General features: G+C 31.8%; 1 protein-coding gene across 9 annotated transcripts in view; it reads right to left on the bottom strand.

The window, feature by feature from the left end:
* Positions 1–19,049, bottom strand: part of LOC143054852 (fringe glycosyltransferase-like) — a 52,134-nt gene extending 33,085 nt beyond the window's left edge. For 2 of the 9 annotated variants that reach the window (XM_076227906.1, XM_076227911.1), the window contains exons 1-6: positions 18,863–18,977; positions 13,533–13,653; positions 12,434–12,511; positions 5,547–6,856; positions 4,919–5,011; positions 3,073–3,138 (exon numbers count right to left, since the gene is read on the bottom strand). In XM_076227906.1, coding sequence (XP_076084021.1) covers positions 3,073–3,123 — 51 coding nt within the window. In that variant the 5' untranslated portion in view covers positions 3,124–3,138; positions 4,919–5,011; positions 5,547–6,856; ... (1 more) ...; positions 13,533–13,653; positions 18,863–18,977. Of the gene's footprint in view, positions 1–3,072; positions 3,139–4,918; positions 5,012–5,546; positions 6,857–12,433; positions 12,512–13,532; positions 13,654–17,803; positions 17,953–18,862 lie in introns of those variants that run through there. The other 7 variants (XM_076227914.1, XM_076227915.1, XM_076227907.1 and 4 more) reach the window with 6 other exon arrangements.
* Between the last annotated feature and the right edge of the window lie 990 nt (positions 19,050–20,039).

Genomic DNA, 20,039 nt, shown 5'->3' on the forward strand with positions numbered 1-20,039 from the left:
AACAATGGTTTGTTTGATTCGTCTGAAAATTTCAGGGCTGATAGATCTTGACCTAATGAACATTTTTACCCCCATGTCAGATTTGCTCTAAATGCTTTCGTTTTTGAGATATAAGCCAAAAACTGCATTTGACCCCTATGTTCTATTTAAAGTAAGGGCGGCCATGTTTTTTGACGGATCAAAAATCAAAGTACACACTTTGTGCAGGATAATCTAAGGAACTATCATGCTAAGTTTCATCCAAATCCATTCAGTAGTTTCAGAGGAGAAGATGTTTGAAAAATTGTTAACAACAACAGACGACGACGACGGACGCCAAGTGATGAGAAAAGCTCACATGGCCTTTTAGGCCAGGTGAGCTAAAAATGAAATAAAAAAATTGGGTCACCGTTCATTTACGCTAACAATCTGCCTCTGAAAGAAGCATAATTTTTTGTTAATGTCCTTATTTACTGTTGAACTAATAGGAGAAAAAGAGGTAATATCGAAATAAAAAAAGAACTAAATTACAGAAATCGCTTAAATTTTACAAGTATTTAGTTTATGTACAGCTTTTTGAAAACAATAATAAAAAATATAGGTCATCGATGATTTAAAAAAGATATTTCAACTTTAATGCCAAAAAAATGTATTTTTGCATCAAAGGGAGATAATTTGGAGCTTTTTCAATGCTATAAACATATTAAAAGTCACCTGGGGGGCAAACAAAATTGATTTTTTTAGTTGATTTTTGTGAAAGGGAAAATCGTCAATATCAAATTTGACCTCCATTTTGTCATCAGTATCAACATATTAAAATTAGAAAAGCTTAGATTGAATGGTTCATGAGTAAATGCAATAAAGTGAATGGAAACGCCATTTTACGATCTTTCAAGAACCATAACTCCTGAACGGTAAAAGTCAAAATCGTCATTATTGAACATGTTGAACTTGACCTCTATTTTGTCATCAGTAACAACATATAAAAATTTCAAAAGCTTTGGTTGAATGGTTCATGAGAAAATGCACGGACATGACTGGAAACACCATTTTTCAATCTTTCAAGAACCATAACTCCTGAACGGTAAAAGTCAAAATCGTCATTATTGAACTTGACCTCCATTTTGTCATCAGTAACAACATATTAAAATTTGGGAAGCTTTGGTAGAACAGTTCATGTGTAAATACACGGACACGACTGGAAACTCCATTTTTCAGTCTTTCAAGAACCATAACTCCTGAACGGTAAAAGTCAAAATCGCCATTATTGAACTTGACCTTCATTTAGTTGTCAGTAACAACATATTAAAATTTTAAAAGCTTTGGTTGAACGGTTCATGAGTTAATGCACGGACAACATTTGATTGACGCCCGAAAAATACTGAAAAAATGAATTTAATTTTTTACAAAATTAAGTTCTGGATACTATCTTATGATCATAAACAAGCTTCTGTCCAAGTTTGGTACAAACCCAGGATAGTTTAAGAAAGTTAAAGTTAAAAAACTACCTTGATCAAAAACTTTAACCTGAACTTTGCTCTATCATTTTCTATGTTCAGTGGACCATGAAACTTGGGTCAAAACTATAATTTGGCATTAAAATTAGAAAGATCATATCATGGGGAACATGTGTACTAAGCTGAATGGACTTCAAATTCTTCAAAAACTACCTTGACCAAAAACTTAAACCTGAAGCGAACGGACACACAGATGGACGAACTAACGAACGAACGAACGGAGGCACAGACCAGAAAACATAATGCCTCTCTACTATCGTAGGTGGGGCAATCGTAGGTGGGGCATAAAAATGAAATCACATTTAAACTTTTTTTTTACACCAGAAATCAGGGACGTTCTCTGAAAGCAGGAAATATATTTCCTGACTTGTGCTCAACCTGTTCAGACGTCTCAGACTATTTTTACTCAAAAGATTTTATCCTTTAAACAGGAACAGAGGTTAAAGACAAATCCAATCAAGGTGCACTCAGTGGGTTAAAAGATGCTTCAGATTTAAGATCCCCCTTGCACACAACACAAATCATGTGGCAAGGCATTATGTTTGTTTTCCTTGATTTCAAATCATATAGAAGCTTCAAAGCAAAAAAGCTTTGATTTAAAACGTTGGATGACTGCAGCATCAGAAAGGTATAAAAAAAAAACCAACGCATCGGAAAGATATCACTAAAAACCATCATAGAAAAAAAAAAATTTGGACAAGAATTGCCGATAAAAATTTTCGTGTTGCAGTGATTTTACAGGGTTAGTCGTGGAAAGGGAAACAAACAATAATTAATTTTTGGGCTACATAGCTAGTTGACACACAATGAATGTTGTGTTAGAACTTAAAAAAATTAAATTGGACATTTACCTGCTATGGTCCAATATACAAAATCTAAATACATGATTTGATTCAGCATATTTTAAAAAGAACCCCAACAATTCAATTTTTGATGAAATCAAAGAAAGTTCAATTTTGGAACCTCTAGAACTCAATGTGGACCAATTTGATAAAGGGGCCCAGACATCACAAATCTAAATAAACGATTAGAATCGGCATATCAAAGAACCCCAATAGTTCAATTTTTGATGAAATCAAACAAAGTTTAATTTTGGACCCTTTTGGCCCCTCATTCCTAAACTGTTGGAACCAAAACTCTAAAAATCAATCCCAATCTTCCTTTTGTGGTCATAGATTTCTATTTACTTATACATACTAAAGTTATTATCCCGAAATCATTGGTCTTGGATGACGCTCAACAAGGCAGATGACAACAACGTATAACAAATATCAACTAAATTTTTTTTAATTATTTTTGCGGTTGTATCAAACGGACATATAAACCCATAATGTTAAAAGTGAATGTACCCAAATTCATGCTTCATTAAAAATTTGTGTGAATAAGCATTGTGTATACATTTTTTATATTATTTGGTTGATGCAAACTTCAGTTAGAGAATGGAAACAGAAAATTCAGCATTGTTTCCATAATTGTAAAGAAATATTTAACTTAAATGGAAATTAAGACCTCATTTAACACAAAATTAAAAATAAAAGGTTGAAAAATAAAAGGCAAAGCTACAATATTTACAAACCTTTCGGCTCACTAATGCCATGAATTGATAGCCATACCACAGTGGTAACATCCTGTGTTATCTGATCTAGAAAAGAAAAAAAATACAAAAATAAATATGTAGTAAATATATATACTGTCTTAAGTGTTGAGGTACAATATCCAATAAAGAAAAATAAATCTAACATTAAGACGAAGTTGCAAGTGTTGAATTAATATTTCTGAATGCAGTTGTTTGCCAGCCCAGAATTCCATCAATTGAGGGCAGTATGTTTATTATACTAAGTGCTTGCAGAAATTAATCCTAACTACATAAGGCAAGGTTGTTTATAATTATTAGGATTTTAAATAGCATGAAACATAACCAGTGCTTAACAATTGTAAAGTATTGTGTAACTTATATTCAGAACTGTTAACGTTGGATTATGTTGCTTGATGAATTTGGTGATTAGATTTTGTCAGTTGTCATGGTTGTTGTAGGATTTTTCTTGGATTTCAGTATTTCTGTTATTCTACTTTTTTTGTTATGTATAACAGCACTTACAAAAAGATTTTAATCATTTTAATTAGCCAAACATCATGTAGTCGCCAGAAATATGGTCATTGTATCAAAGCACATGTGAATGGTTCCAGTATGAAAAGAAGATAATTACACTTTTGCGAGATATGAACAAAGAAATGTTTAGCAACATTTTGAAAGCATATATTTCATGCTATTTTCATTGCATGAAGTTTTAGAAGAACAATAATGTATACAAAATCATACATGTACATGTATTATTGGGGAAAAAAAATAAAAGCAAAGGAAGGGTGCTTTGGCTGTTGTCTTTCATTCTAAGGTCATGGTCAAATGGTGAGTACCCTGATTTAACATAAGTGAATTTCTTTGTTAGTGTGAGTAACCCTGCAAAGACGCCATTGGCATTGCAACAATTAATAAAAGTATATTTCAGGTGTAAGTAGGATGACAAAAGTATCTCTTATATTTGGAACTTGTAGCTTAACAGTGGAAAAGGTGTTTTCTAGAATTGATGCCACAGTAAACCAATCTTATTTCTCGGATTTAAACAAATGAGTAAAGGTTCTGTGCTACAAGAAAAAAAAGTATCATAAGTATAATGTGTACATACATTTTGAAGTTATTTTGCATTTTTTACAAAAAATATTTACATGGTAATAATGAGAAGTTCTGTTAATATTCACATGCAAATTTCAAAAACGCACACATGACATAGAGGGAATAAAAAGCCATATCTAGTTGTTACAATGGTCAACAAATATGGTCATAATTTAACTTAGGACTCAATAAAAACCAGCGCATCCCAGCTGGAGAAAACTCTGCAAATTTTGTTTGTTTTTGGATTTGCAAATTTTAAATTCTTCTTCTTGTCTTTATCATGTTTATGTGTTTACAGATTTTTTTACATCATTTATTAATCTCCCACATTCATGACATTTGAATCAAATGATTGATGATTTGAAACAATCACATGGTCACAGTGTGCCCACATATAACACATCCAAAGACGATTGTGTAAGATTTATTTTAATTCATTCAGAAGTTATATTATAACTTGCTTATTTATAAAAATCTGACATTTTTTTTTTTTAATATTGCAATGTATTATAATGAAAGAAAAAATAGTGTATCGTAATTTTCTGTCGATAAACACATCTACATATTTTGTTCTTGTTATCTACAGAGTTTTATAAAATTCTGTTGAGTGGTTTCAGAGGAGTTGGGATGACTAGAACAGGACTGATGGACAAAGTCAAAAACATTATACCCTACAGAACTTTGATCCATGGGTTATAATTAATGTACATGAAATAAAAATCTCAGACATAAGAGATTTTATTTTACTTACACACAATTTTCCATTAGGATCCCCCATGATGCAAACTGTCACATGTCAGTTCTTACCATGCTGACCAAACCAATCACTCTGTTTTTCTCGATACTGTAACAAAAAAGAAAGATACATGTATAACAAAGGTATATGTTCCATACTCCAAGGTATATCTAAAAGTAAATGTCCATAAAAACTGTCAATACAAAATCCCACTATCATATCACTATTAGGTAAAAATACCATTTTTTTTTTAATCATTGTTAATGTTCCATTTTCTGTTCATCGTTCCAGAGTTTTATTTTTTTTACACTATCTACATGTATAGTATATAAATACAAATGGTGTTGTGATGTAAACAAATGACACCATAATGACATTTATGTGGTGAAAACAGATACTTTTGCAGTATAAGCTATTTATTTGTCTAGCAAATATGAATAATTGCATACAATTCACATTTTGTATCATAATCCTTCATGCTTAACAAATAAATTATATACATGTACATGTAATCTGGCATATTTGACTGTAAACACTGAATTTGACTGAGAATGTGTATGTATGCATTGAAAGAAGTGAGCTCCTTCTTCATGTGTTCATCAGAAAAAAAATCTAAATTTTATGCATTTGAATAGTTATATACCTTTTATGGCAGGAATTTCATTGCAAACTCCATGATTATTAAAATCTGCTGAGGCTTGAGGTCCTTTAGGATATCCAGTTGTGATTGGTCTTAGTTGATTGTTCAGACTATATGTCTCTTCCAGACATGCATCTGATCCATGGTTTGATACAGTTAATTTTCTCTCCTGAATCTTCACAGAACTGAGCACACTGTAACATTTTCAACATCTAGAATCAGCTGACACTGCTCATGATCACATGCTGAGTATAATTCTAGCCTTTTTGGGTAACTGAGAAGTCAAGTAATGCAATGGTCTGCACGTCTACTCTGAGATGCACAATGTACATGACGTAGTTTAAAATCAATTTTAAGGCACTGCTTTGCTGCAGAAAGCTTATTCTTACAAAACTTGGGCTGTTCATTTGACATACATGTGGATCCCTTATTATGAAGCTCTTCAATCATCTCTTCAAGTCGTGTAAATGTGTCATTTTCATCTGCTGCAATATTGTCTAGACCTTGTAAACTTGTTCTTTTTGAAGCTGCATATGTTTGTAAGATTCTATACAAGGATGATTTTCTTAATGGAGTAAAGTCAGTTTTTTCACAATAAGAAAGATATATATCATATATATATTAACCATCTGTGAAAGACATACTGTTCTGACTACATCTGGAATACTTAGACTTTTGCCACAGAGTCCAATTTCATATCTGGTGTTTCATACATTTAACTAACTGATTGAACAAAACAGGAGTCAGTTAAGAATGCCATAGAATGTTTTAATTTGACAGTGTTCATCCTTTGTCTGGGGTATTTTTCTTTGACCATGTCAACTAATCCTGTGGTTTCAATATCTAATATTTAGACTGATAATACACGTAGCTTGAAATGTTAGGTATGTATCTGTTTATATCTGATTTTGTGTATTTTTTGGACAGAACAGCCAGCAGTTGCTACTTTAATACATTGTTTTCAGTCTGTATGTTCATCTTAAATAATGTTAATATAAATCCTTCAGGTAATGAAGTTGTAATTCCAGAAGATAGTATTGCTTTCTTTTAAATTCATCAGACTGGCCAGGTGCAATTCAAATATGTGTGATACTACTTCCTCAGTTTTTCGTGTATAGTATCTTTTGGTGCAGTCTGATGTACTATTCCAAGTTGTTTTAGTTGCAATTTTAAGGAACTCACAGTATTATTTGAGATCAGTGTCAAACAGTTATTAACATTACCAAGTTGATGATCAGTACATGTACTTCCCTGTGCCACAAAAATTCTGACGTCTGACTCCAATTTGATATCTGTGAATCTGTAATAGATCCCTGAAATAAAAGAATACAATTAACAGATATCTATGAACATGATACATTAATAATTCTTATAATAATATGATTTGCATATATCAATAAATAATTGAACGGGATTGGTCAATTTCATTATTCCCCCTTGGTTTACACTTCAATAAATATAAAAAAGAAGATGTGGTATGATTGCCAATGAGACAACTATCCACAAAAGACCAAAATGATACAGACATTAACAACTATAGGTCACTGTACGGCCTTCAACAATGATCAAAGCCCATACCGCATAGTCAGCTATAATAGGCCCCGATAAGACAATGTAAAACAATTCAAACGAGAAAATGATACATTAATAATTCTTATAATAATATGATTTGCATATATCAATAAATACTTGAACAGGATTGGTCAATTTCATTATTCCCCCTTGGTTTACACTCCAATAAATATAAAAAAGATGTGGTATGATTGCCAATGAGACAACTATCCACAAAAGACCAAAATGACACAGACATTAACAACTATAGGTCACTGTACGGCCTTCAACAATGATCAAAGCCCATACCCCATAGTCAGCTATAATAGGCCCTGATAAGACAATGTAAACAATTCAAACGAGAAAACTAACGGTCTATTTATTAACATTTATTTGTATCCTGCCAATATCACAAGAACCATAACTGAACCACGGTGAAAATGAAAATCGTCAATATCAAATTTGACCTCCATTTTAAAATTTGAAAAGCTTAGGTTGAATGGTTCATGAGTAAATGCACGGACACAACTGGAAAAGCCATTTTTCAATCTTTCAAGAACCATAACTCCTGAACGGTAAAATTCAAAATCGTCATTATTGAACTTGACCTCCATTTTGTCATCAGTAACAACATATTAAAATTTGAGAAGCTTTGGTTGAACAGTTCATGTGTAAATGCACGGACACAACTGGAAATGCCATTTTTCAGTCTTTCAAGAACCATAACTCCTGAACGGCAAAAGTCAAAATCGTCATTATTGAACTTGACCTCCATTTTGTCATCAGTAACAACATATTAAAATTTGAAAAGCTTTGGTTGAACAGTTCATGGGTAAATGCACGGACACGACTGGAAAAGCCATTTTTCAATCTTTCAAGAACCATAACTCCTGAACGGTAAAAGTCAAAATCATCATTATTGGACTTGACCTTCATTTTGTTGTCTGTAACAACATATTAAAATTTGAAAAGCTTTGGTTGAACGGTTCATGAGTAAATGCATGGACAATATTTAGTTGCTGCCCGGCCGCCCGCCCAAACGGTTGCCCGCTGTACATCCCCAAATCAATAACCGACATTTTTGTCACAAAAATCCGGTTAAAAATGAACGAACAACAAATATGTAACACATAAACAAACGTAAAACCACTGAATTACAGGCTCCTGATTTCATGTTTCTGAAACCACTTTCATAAACTTCAGTGATCTATTCATGCGCAATACACATGCATAAAAGGATCCCAGGATTTTCATCAAATTGAGATTGAAAAACAAATAAACATAACAGTAGACTTTTTTCTATTTAATGCACATATAACAGAAAAAAACAAGAATGTGTCCATATATCGTACACGGATGCCCCACTCGCACTATCATTTTACATGTTCACTGGACCGTGAAATTGGGGTCAATACTTTAATTTGGCATTAAAATTGGAAAGATCATATCATAGTTAATATGTGTACTAAGTTTCAAGTTGATTGGACTTCAACTTCATCAAAAACTACCTTGACCAAAAACTTTAACCTGAGCTTCACACTATCTTCTTCTTTGTTCAGTGGACCATGAAATTGGGGTCAATACTTTAATTTGACATTAAAATTAGAAAGATCATATCATAGGGAACATGTGTACTAAGTTACAAATTGATTGGACTTCAACTTCATCAAAAACTACCTCAACCAAAAACTTTAACCTTAAGTCTTTCCACTTTTCTGTGGAAAGACTTATTGTTTTTGTTCTGATTAGTATTATTATTAGGTCTTTCCACTTTTCTGTGGAAAGAACTATATTGTATTTGTTCTGATTATTATTATTATTATTATATTTTTTTTTCCGCCAAATTTTGTTCTTGCGATAAATGTTTGTTTCGCAATATGTCGCTTAAATATTTCTCATAATGTATCGTATAGTTTATGCGCTTTTAAATTTCACCCTGCTAAGCCGAACCATTTTCTTTGTAAAAGTTATCTCCCTATTCACTGTTTTTCATCTGTGTGCATCTCCTTCGTAACAAAAAAAGATATCGACAAAATTCTTTTTACAAATTGTTCGTTACATCCTCAGTAATTTTTGGCTTATTTGGATCGAAGCGATCATTTATGTTCATTTAACTCATAAACAGTTAACCGTATAACCCTGGAATGTTTTTATTTGAGTCCCCTAGGTCCTAACTTAGAAAATGAGGTCAAGGTCAAAGGTCAAGGTCAAGTTCTCAATTGTGACTTTTGCTTGTTTTTGCATTTTCTCCGACACTTTGAAAGATACATACTAAAGAACAAGTGCAAAATGTCTGCTTTATTGTAATGAAGATATGCTACATTTAGTCTTATACAATTTAATGGCATCTTATAGGAGTTGTTGCCCCTCAAATGTCTTGATATGAGGTTATTTGATTATGACTTCAACTAAGTTCATTATAAAGGCATTTGACCTTGTACAAAAGATTAGGTGACAAATGACCTTGAAAAATGACTACCGGAAGTGACCTTGAGAAAACCGGAAGTAGCCTTTTTTGCAATTTTTTCATCTCAAAGTACCCAGAATCAATATATTTTGTCATATAGATACATAAACTGATTACTGGAGACGAAACATGACTTCCAACAAACCGGAAGTGGCCAATTATTTCCCCTTCTACATACAATAGTATATGGAAACTATATATTTTTGGAATCAGTGTGAAATAAGCTATCATATGAGACCGGAAGTGACATTTATTTCACCGGAAGTAGCATATTATCTCCCTTTTATCACTCAAAAACATAATTAAACCATTATTTATCTCATCAGTATGAAGAAACTATCTTCTTATCAAAATTTCTTTGATGTGGAAAGACTTTCAATTGTTCTCTGAACAATTGGTTTTTAATTGTATTTGTTCTGATTATTATTATTTTTTTTTTTTCCGCCACATTCTAAAATTTTTGTTTCGCAATATGTCGCTTATGTTGGCCAATAATCAAAAATCTAAGTACATTTTTAGATTCAGCATATCAAGGTGTAATACCACCATTGATTTTCCCCTATTAGTCTTTGTTAAATTTGCACTTTTCAAAAAAATGTGCAGAATTTATCTTTGTTTCAAATAAAGAAATACTTGGCATGAGTAAAGTTTTATCCTGTCCAGTACTATAGAAAAAAATTCACATAACATTTAATTACATATAAGAAAATAACCATCATTGGAAGTTAATCAATCAAATGTCTCCCCTTATTTTATCTGTGTACAAGGTTTAGTCACCATGTAACCTCAAGATTACAAAATTTTCTATAGAAATCCAAAATAAAAAATAATGGTGTTTTGAAATACCCAAGACATATGTTTATGACACAGAAATGTTTTTACTGCAATAAAATGTAGGATTAATTACCTACAACTGTCAAATTCAAGGGAATATTTTTTTAGACCTACTTTCATATACAACCGGATGTGACGTACATTTTTGGTGGTATTACACCTAGAACCCCAAGGATTCAATTTTTGTTAAAATCAAACTAAGTTTAATTTTGGACCCTTTGGACCTTAATGTAGACCAATTTGAACACGGGACCAAAAATTAAGAATCTACATACACAGTAACATTTTTTGTAGATTCGGCATATCAAAGAACCCCAATTATTCAATTTTTGATGAAATCAAACAAAGTTTAATTTTGGACCCTTTGGACCCCTTATTCCTGAACTGTTGGGACCAAAACTCAATCCCAACCTTCCTTTCATGGTCATAAACCTTGTGTTTAAATTTCATAAATTTCTATTAACTTATACTAAAGTTATGGTACGAAAACCAAGAAAAATGCTTATTTGGGCCCCTTTTTTTACCCTAATTCCTAAACAGTTGGAACCAAAACACCCAAAATCAATCCCAACCTTCCTTTTGTGGTCATAAACTTTGTGTCAAAATATCATTGATTTCTATTCACTTAAACTAAAGTTATAGTGCGAAAACCTAGAAAATGCTTATTTGGGCCCTTTTTGGCCCCTAATTCCTAAACTGATGGGACCAAAACTTTCAAAATCAATCCCAACTTCCTTTTATGGTCATAAACCTTGTGTTTGAATTTCAAAGATTTCTATTTACTTAAACTAAAGTTTTAGTGCGAAAACCAAAAGTATTCGGACGACGACAACGACGCTGACCCCAACGTGATACCAATAAACGACCAAAAAATTTTCAATTTTTGCCATCGTATAAAAAGTAGTGTTTAGTGTTTCTTCATTACAATTTACAATGTAAACTAAAAGATGAGTTTGAGAATAATCATAGACAACAATAGGGCAAACTCATTTTGGTTGGGGGAGGGGGGGGAAGATAGAAAGAAGGGAAATTTCAAACAAACAGTATATTTATGATACTTGGCGAATAAAATAATAAAGTGGCGAAAAATATATTGTTCTGGCGAAAGAGGTGGCAAAATTAATAATTGACCCAGGGGAAACCCTGCTCACAAACTTGACATATATATACAAATCTGAATATTTAGTTTGTGAGTTAATCGCCCCGGTTTACACAGCCATTACAGCAATAACCTCTAGAAAAAATGTGTTTAATCCTATAATGTTCATGATGTTTGCAAGTATTGAAGGTATATAAAACTCTATGTTTTAAATTTCTCAAATAAACCAATATTAAGGTATAATCTTAGGCTACATGAACATGCTAATTGTCATCATATTCATGATATTGGATGGCTGTGAGACTTACTGTATCTATCCTAAATTTCTAATCAATAATAATTTTATAAAAATTTAAATTATATAAAATTATATTAAAATTGGATTGTGATTAAATATTTGACACATCAAAAGTTCCTGACTTAAAGAATTTGATCAAAGAACTAATATATGACATGTATGACATTACATTACCTTCTGTATTACTCAATATTCTAAATCTAAATACACATGGTTAGATTCAGCATATCAGAAACCCCAAGAATTAAATTTTTGATAAAATCAAACAAAGCTTAATTTGAACATAAATTTGGACCAATTTGATACAAAGGCTCAAAATCAAAATCTAAATATAGCCAATATGATTAATTTTTATTGAAATCGAACGAAATTTAATTGGTCTCTGAAATTTAAGAAAATTTGAAAACTGGACACAAACACTAAAATATGGATACAAATTTCATTTTTTCTTCTTATTAAAATCAAACAAAGTTTAATTTTGGACCCTTTATATATGTACTTCTTATTGGCTATTCAGTTTGAGAGGAGAAGATTGAAAGATGTAATTTGAAGAACAGCAGATGTAAAAATGCCAGCTGCCACTCATCCAACAAGAGCTCACAAAGCAGTTGAAGTTATTATCCATCATTGTCCATAATTACCTTATCACTGGTTTGAGATGCATAAACATATTTTTTTTTCCTAGTATTGTAATGACTCTCTGGATCAAATTGATTTTCCTGCAAAAATTATGAAATTTTAACAAGAAGGCATGCAATGTCATATTACAAATACCAATTATCCCCCTTGTAGTTCCAATTTTCTGCTTACAGGCAGTACATGTACATTGTGTAGGTGTTTGATAGATCTGAAAAGTGCTCAAATATTACAAGTTATCACTGTGAAGCTCATACATAAAATAGTCAGTATAAGAAGTAGTTTCAGAGAAACATGTGACTGAAATTGAGTCACTGAATTTTTTAGGACCAACTGGCCAAGGACAAATGGAGTGACACAATATAGCTCCTACTTTTAGAGTTAACACAGTTCTATTTACAGATCATTACATAAAAAAAAATTTAAAAATCATTTGAAGTCCTTTTCATGCTTTTCGGGCAGATCATTACATATTTTTTTTTTTTCAATTTCATTTTAAGTCCTTTTCGGCCAAGTTTTCATTTATGCCAATCAAGGTTACTTTTTTTTTTTTAATTTTTGATCATTTCCAGATCATTAACAAATTAAAACATGAATATTTAATCAAAGCATGCAAAGTATTAACAAGAATGTGTCCATAGTACACGGATGCCCCACTCGCATTATCATTTTCTATGTTCAGTAGACCATGAAATTGGAGTCAAAACTCTAATTTGGCAATTAAATTAGAAAGATCATATCATAGGGAACATGTGTACTAAGTTTGAAGTTGATTGGACTTCAACTTCATCAAAAACTACCTTGACCAAAAACTTTAACCTGAACGAACAGACAGACAGACGGAAGGACGGACGGTCGGAAGGACGGACAGACGCACAGACCAGAAAACATTATTCCCCTCTACTATCGTAGGTAGTAGACCATAAAAATGTAAGAACTTTACATTTTTGATATATTAGATTTTTTTCATGACTTACATGTACTGGACTAGACAATCATAATGAACTACATGTACATGTATAAAGTATACATTACATGTACATGTTTATAGCTACATGAACTAAGAACATTTTTTTTAAAAGTTTTGTTTGTACATGTACATACATCTATTAATGGCTCCGGTGGTACTTGTAGCTGAGCTGGTAAATTTTCTTCCTCAGTCATACATGTAGCATTCTTTTGACTGCATCTCTTGTATATATGTTGTAGCAGACTATACATAATCCTGTGCAAATTGAAGAAAAAAATCATATGTCATAAGCTGTCCATGTTATGCAAACATTTGAAAATCATAATAAACAATGATAAACTGCAGCTAATATTTTCCACCTGAAGTAGAAATTAAAAAAAAATATATCTATCATGTTCAGTTCATCAAAAAATGTTTTACCCATGTGCATATATACTACATACATGAACATGTATGTATATGTGTATACATGTATATTGTCATGATTGTGTTCAATACTATAAAATTGTGATAGGAGTAAATCGGTAAAAAGATTGTGAACAGCTGGATTCATATTTATGATTAAAACAACATTAACAATAGTTTTTTTTTCACTATTATATTATGAAGAAATAGCTACATTTGTAGTACAATTATTTATGGATCTCAGAAAGGCTGATCCTGAAGTCCCTTTCTTACAAGTGCAGTGTTATCCCCAGAAGATAGCATCCCATTTGGCGTAAAAAAAAAATTAAATGTGTCATTTGTCGCGTCTCAGCGATGCTCTATTTCCATTGATTTCCTTTATGTTATACATGTTTATGTTTATACTGTTCAATTCATTACTGAGAATACAATTAGACTAATCACTAATACCATGAATACAGTTGTTTCAGTTTGTTTTATTTATTCATTTATAGTTACAGAATTATTTTTTGCCTCTTGTGCCAAATAAAAATATATATATGTGGTTTCAGTTACTATAAGTCATGAACATGATGAAAGTAAAATGAATGAATGATTTATCATAGTGCAACTTGTATATATATACAATGATAAACATATAAATATCTAGTACAAAAAAGGAACCTTTTTTTTTTATATCAAAAGAGTAAAGAAAGTGTTATAAATAGCAAAAAAATCTCAATTTAAAAACTTTTTTCTTCATCATGTCTATGAAATTCATTGTTTTGGGCCAATGATTTAGTTCCAGTTGTTTCTAATCTTTACATCAAAATGATATATATATTTTTGACAAAGTTTTCAGAAAAATAGTCTTTTTATGCGTAGTTCTCTATCGTGAAAATGCGGATTTTTGTCATATCTGGTCCGGTTCCGAACCGTAGTGTGCAATGGCAGCCAAAATTTTTTTTAACAAAAATGAGTCCAACAATAAACAATGTTTGACAAGAGATTGGGAATGAATGACGCTTTTAATGGATTAAATGGATTAAACATAAACTAAAGCCAATTATGATCACTTTATGAAGAAGCATAAAATGTATTAAGCTCAAAATCAAACTGTTCGCTCTCAATAGAAAAGTAGTACCGGAAGAGACAGAAAGTATATTTTGGAAAGTTGTAAAAATAAACCAACAAACCTTTTTTAAGAGAAAAATGGTTTCAATCTAAGATTTTCGTAATACAAAACGTAGATTTCAATAAATGCGACGAAAATATTCATGGGACTGACGGACTGACGGAAGGACAGACAGAGGTAAAACAGTATACCCCCCCCCTTTTTTAAAGCGGGGGTATAATAAGGAATGGGTTGTCCAGAAATTTTTCAGTATTTACGCAAGAAGAGTTAATTAAGGAAGAGGTTGTCTAGAGATATTCACTTAATTTTATTCACATTTTTTGGGGGTTGATGTAAATATTTTTTTCTCTCATATAAACTAAATGTGTATTTTTAATTATGTATAAGAGGTAATGGATATTTTTTATACATTTTTTAACCAGTTGAACATTTTGCAGGATTGTTGGTTTAAAGGGAAACTTCGCAAAAAAATCAAAAATTGATATTATGTCCATTCTGTATAAAAATGCTCAAATTTATAGATATTAAAGTTTTATTCTTCTAGATAAGAGATCACCATCGATTTTAAATTTTGAGTATCAATTGTCTGCATTCCGCTATTTTGTCATCTTCTCCGATAAAAAAATCATGATATGTCTATAAACCACAAAGATTTGAAGAAAGTAGAAATCTATTTACATATTTTTTCCAAGGGTTTATTTGGAAAAATGTAATATATACTCGTTGTCAATAGTAAAGGACAGATTGGAACATACCAGATATCGATTTAAAAAATGTACGCACTTGTTGTCGATTCGTTTATACGCCTGGATAGAAAGTTACTGAACTATAGCGTAATTTAAAATATATACATGTATACATTGAACATAAGAAAGGAACATACATTTTGTGTAAATTTGGGTAAAAGTTTTGTAAATAGACTAGTCAACGTATGCCAACGGTATGTAATCAACGAATTCGATAGACTTTTGTATACCAAAAGAAGAAGAAGAAGACAGTCAGGGATATAACTCTATAAGGTTATTACAGGAAAATAACATACATTTGTTATTGTGGACTAAAAAATCAAAGAACTGTGATAACATATGTATGTTACATGTTTGAAAGGGACAATATACATCATAAGTTTAGTTAAAATGTATACAAGTTCTATTAATATTACTATTGTCTTTATGTATACTTAACTATTGAAAGATGTAGCAGTTCATAGTATTCCAATTTTCAATAGTACACCTATATGTTATTACAGAAAAAATATGCCTGTAATAACTAAAGGGTGTTATCACAGCTTCTCTATATCACTTCAAAACATTTGCTCAGACATAAATCATGCTTAATTACAATGTATTTAGATTTATTGTAAGAAATAATGACCAGAGCATGTAATGAGGTTCTGCGCAAGTTTCTCAGTAATTCCCAAGTGTCTTATATAATAAGTTACATTCCTTTAATAACTAAGCCTTGTTATCACAGCTAAGTTAATTCCTTAATAGCCTTGTCTCATTGATTAACCATGGATAATCAAAAATGTATTAATTCAATTTAAAAATAAATTATCAAGGCTATGCATTTAGTTTCTGCGCAAAGTCTCAATTGTTCCCTAGAGTCCACTATAGATTAACTAATTTTACAAATAACAAACATATGTTATAACAGATTTAGAAAATTTAAGGAAAAGTATCTGTAATAACACACACAAGTTATTTTCTGTAATAACCCTATAGAGTTATATCTCTGACTGGAAGAAGAGAACCAATTTGATTTAAATACAGGTCGATATATAACTTGCTTTGGTTCATCAAAGTTATGAACATAGTAAAATCACAGATTTATATATCAAATAGATTGTTCTCGAATAAAGGAAGAAATTCGTCATCATCACAATTGTTCCGACATTCATGTAATATATATATGCAACTGGAGGTACACTGATAATCCCCAAGGGATGTGAATATTTTCTAGGAAAACTATTAAGTATTACGTACAGTTTCAAATCAATTTCGGAATTTATTTTCTTTCTTGATATTCAATGACAGCAACTTAAAGAATAAACTGCTTGTCCGCTTTAGGGGTATTCTTGCCAGTTGAACAGACTTATAATTACATTCAAAAATAGGGAAAGATGACATTAAATTCGTTGTCTGTTGTTTTTAAGTAAAAGTTAATTGAATCATCAAAGTTAATATCCTTTGGTCTCGAATGTATGTTAACTAATTAATGTGTTTTTATAGGCTAGCTCAAATCCTCATCCAAATAATATAATCTATATGTAATAATCCCTTCCTTCCACACAGAGATTTAATGCCAAGCAGTAGACATATAGGTACTAATTAAGTAATTAAATGAACAATAGATAACAATAATTAATCATAAATGTGCAAAGATGTGAAAACAAAAGTATTCGTAGATATTATATTCCGCTTCGGTAGAGTTATCTTCAGATAGTTTCAGATATTAATTAATACATGGCTTTCAAAAGTCTAACTCGTACATTTTTTTGCCTAATTAAGACAATCAAAATGCTTTGGTTAAGCTATTTCTAATTTCTAAGTTCCCCTTTTTTATGAGACATAAATCAAGGACAAGCGGTGTATATCATTTCATTCTGACACATGAATTAGGTTTCCCGTCTTTAACGAAAATTGTTTATTTCTTAGTAAACTAACTTATTTGAATTCAAATAAATAATCATGATAATAGCACCAAATATAATTAAATAATTCCACGGCGATCTATTTTTATTCGTCACCAACTTGAGTATGTACTTTAAATGTGTGTATTAAATGCTCCCTTGTTTTATAATCCACTGATCCGAATAGACAGTCACACCTGGCAAGGTGTGCCCTAGAGGCGTGGTTAAATACTGAAGTGCAAATAACAACTTACCTTTCAACAAGCCAACTACGAGTATTGCCACAGAACCGTGAATACACACACAGTCATAGCAGAGGTAGTAAAAGGTCAATCAATAAGAGTACACCAACATATTGTCTTAACAGATTATTGTACGTTAATTTATTCACTTAATTAGTCCGAAAATGCATTAATTAAAAATAAATTTATAACTTTTTGTGTTGTCTACAAAAATAATTCAAATATATACGTTTTACACAGAAAATTTATCTCATGAATGTGTACAATTGCACGTCTGTGTGTTTTATCTTCTTATTATCAGATGGTTATTAGATAAAGCATAAGTCATTGGTGAGCTTACAATTACGTTAAAATATGATTAAAAGCCAAGACTTTTAATGATTGTATTTTAAATCCCAGTATGCAAAAACCAGGCGAAAACGTCACGACCTACAGGAAGTAGTTAATATTTTTTCATTAATTATTGCAGGGCTTCGTTGTTTCTTATGAAGTTTTTGAAGTAACTATGTTATTAATTACCTGAAAAGAAAAATTATCAAAACGTCAGTCATAGAATGTTGGGAAAACTTTAGATAATAAACTTTTGCATTCTAGCTGCTTGATGCATTTTAATGCATGCTAAAATCTAGTCCAAATAATTATGACGTCTGGCAAGGCTATTTTATTTTTTTTCTGGGACGACTTTCTAAAATTAGGTGTCAAAGTTCCCCCCAAAATTTGCTCTCAAACTCCAGATGTAAAAAATGGCTTCAGCGTTATGAGGTCGTAGGAAGGCGTCCCAGAAAAAAATTAAAATAGCCTTGCCAGACGTCATAATTATTTGGACTAGCTAAAATCCAACCCCCATAATAGATCATGAATTTATACATTTTTAGAATTATTTATATTTATTTTATCAAATATTATAGGATGCCGAATTGACTTTAAATAGGTGCTGATTTGACTAGTTCCGATTTAACAAGGTGCCGATTTGTAGGTACGGAAAGTGATTTTTTTTAAATCAAATGATCTTAGACAACTTAACCTCATTTTAACCATTTGACCAGGTGCCGATTTGACTTGAAGTTGTACCCATTATAAATTGCCTTCCGACAGAATTTCGGCTGTAAAATCTCGTCTCTGTCCACATTTCAGTCCTAACCTTTTGAAATGTGATGTAACATCCCCCTGGCAATCAAACAACTTTGCTAAATGTGTGCCATGAAGATGTAAACATAAAACATAAATTGATAATGTTACAGCAACCATGTTGTATACAGCGCCATCTATAAATAGTTCTAAAGGGAGATAAGGTAAACTTCTTCTTCTTCTTCCAAATTTTCACATCCTTTGTAGGACAACCACACCGTTACGGCGTGTAGAACAAAACCCACCACCATGAATGTAGGAATATAATATGTACACTATATATTGAATAATGATATCCTCCACTAATATATACAGGATCACTTTCTAGTTGCACAGAACGGGCAGATTTAATACTGCTGTTCCTCAATCCCAATCTTAACCAGCGCATACCAAATTTAAAGCACAGAGAACTTGAGAAAATACGTCGAGGAAAACGCACCAGAGAGGAAAACTGCACATTGGGACAATTCGTGCCAACAGGCCATAAGATTGAGGATTGAGGACGTATAGAAGAGGGACGAAAGATACCAAAGGGACAGTCAAACTCATAAATCTAAAACAAACTGACAACGCCATGGCTAAAAATGAAAAATACTAACAGACAAACAAAAGTATACATGACACAACATAGAAAACTAAAGAAAAAACAACACGAACCCCACCAAAAACTAGGGGTGATCTCAGGTGCTACGGAAGGGTAAGCAGATCCTGCTCCACATTTGGCACCCGTCGTGTTGCGTATGAGATAACAAATCCAGTAAATAGTCTAATTCGGTAGGTCACATAGCTTGTAGTATGCATTCTTAGTTGCGTTAAAAATTGTTAGGCTAGTTACCGGACATATATACAGGGGGGATTACAGTGGCGGATCCAGAACTTTTCATAAGGGGGCCCGTTGACTGACCTAAGGGGGGCTCCAGTCATGCGTCAGTGATTCCTTATATAAGCAACCAATTTTTCCCACACAAAAGGCGGGCGAGCCCCCAGGCCCCCCTGGATCCGCCTATGGGTTATATATGTTTACGTAGTAAAATAGTAAAAGATAAATGTTGTAAAATAAATTACTTCACTCACATTCACACTGGTAAAAAGAATAACAAGCTTGCAGCATTTAAATCTA

This window comes from Mytilus galloprovincialis, chromosome 12, assembly GCF_965363235.1.
Source record: "Mytilus galloprovincialis chromosome 12, xbMytGall1.hap1.1, whole genome shotgun sequence".
Lineage (NCBI taxonomy): Eukaryota > Metazoa > Mollusca > Bivalvia > Mytilida > Mytilidae > Mytilus > Mytilus galloprovincialis.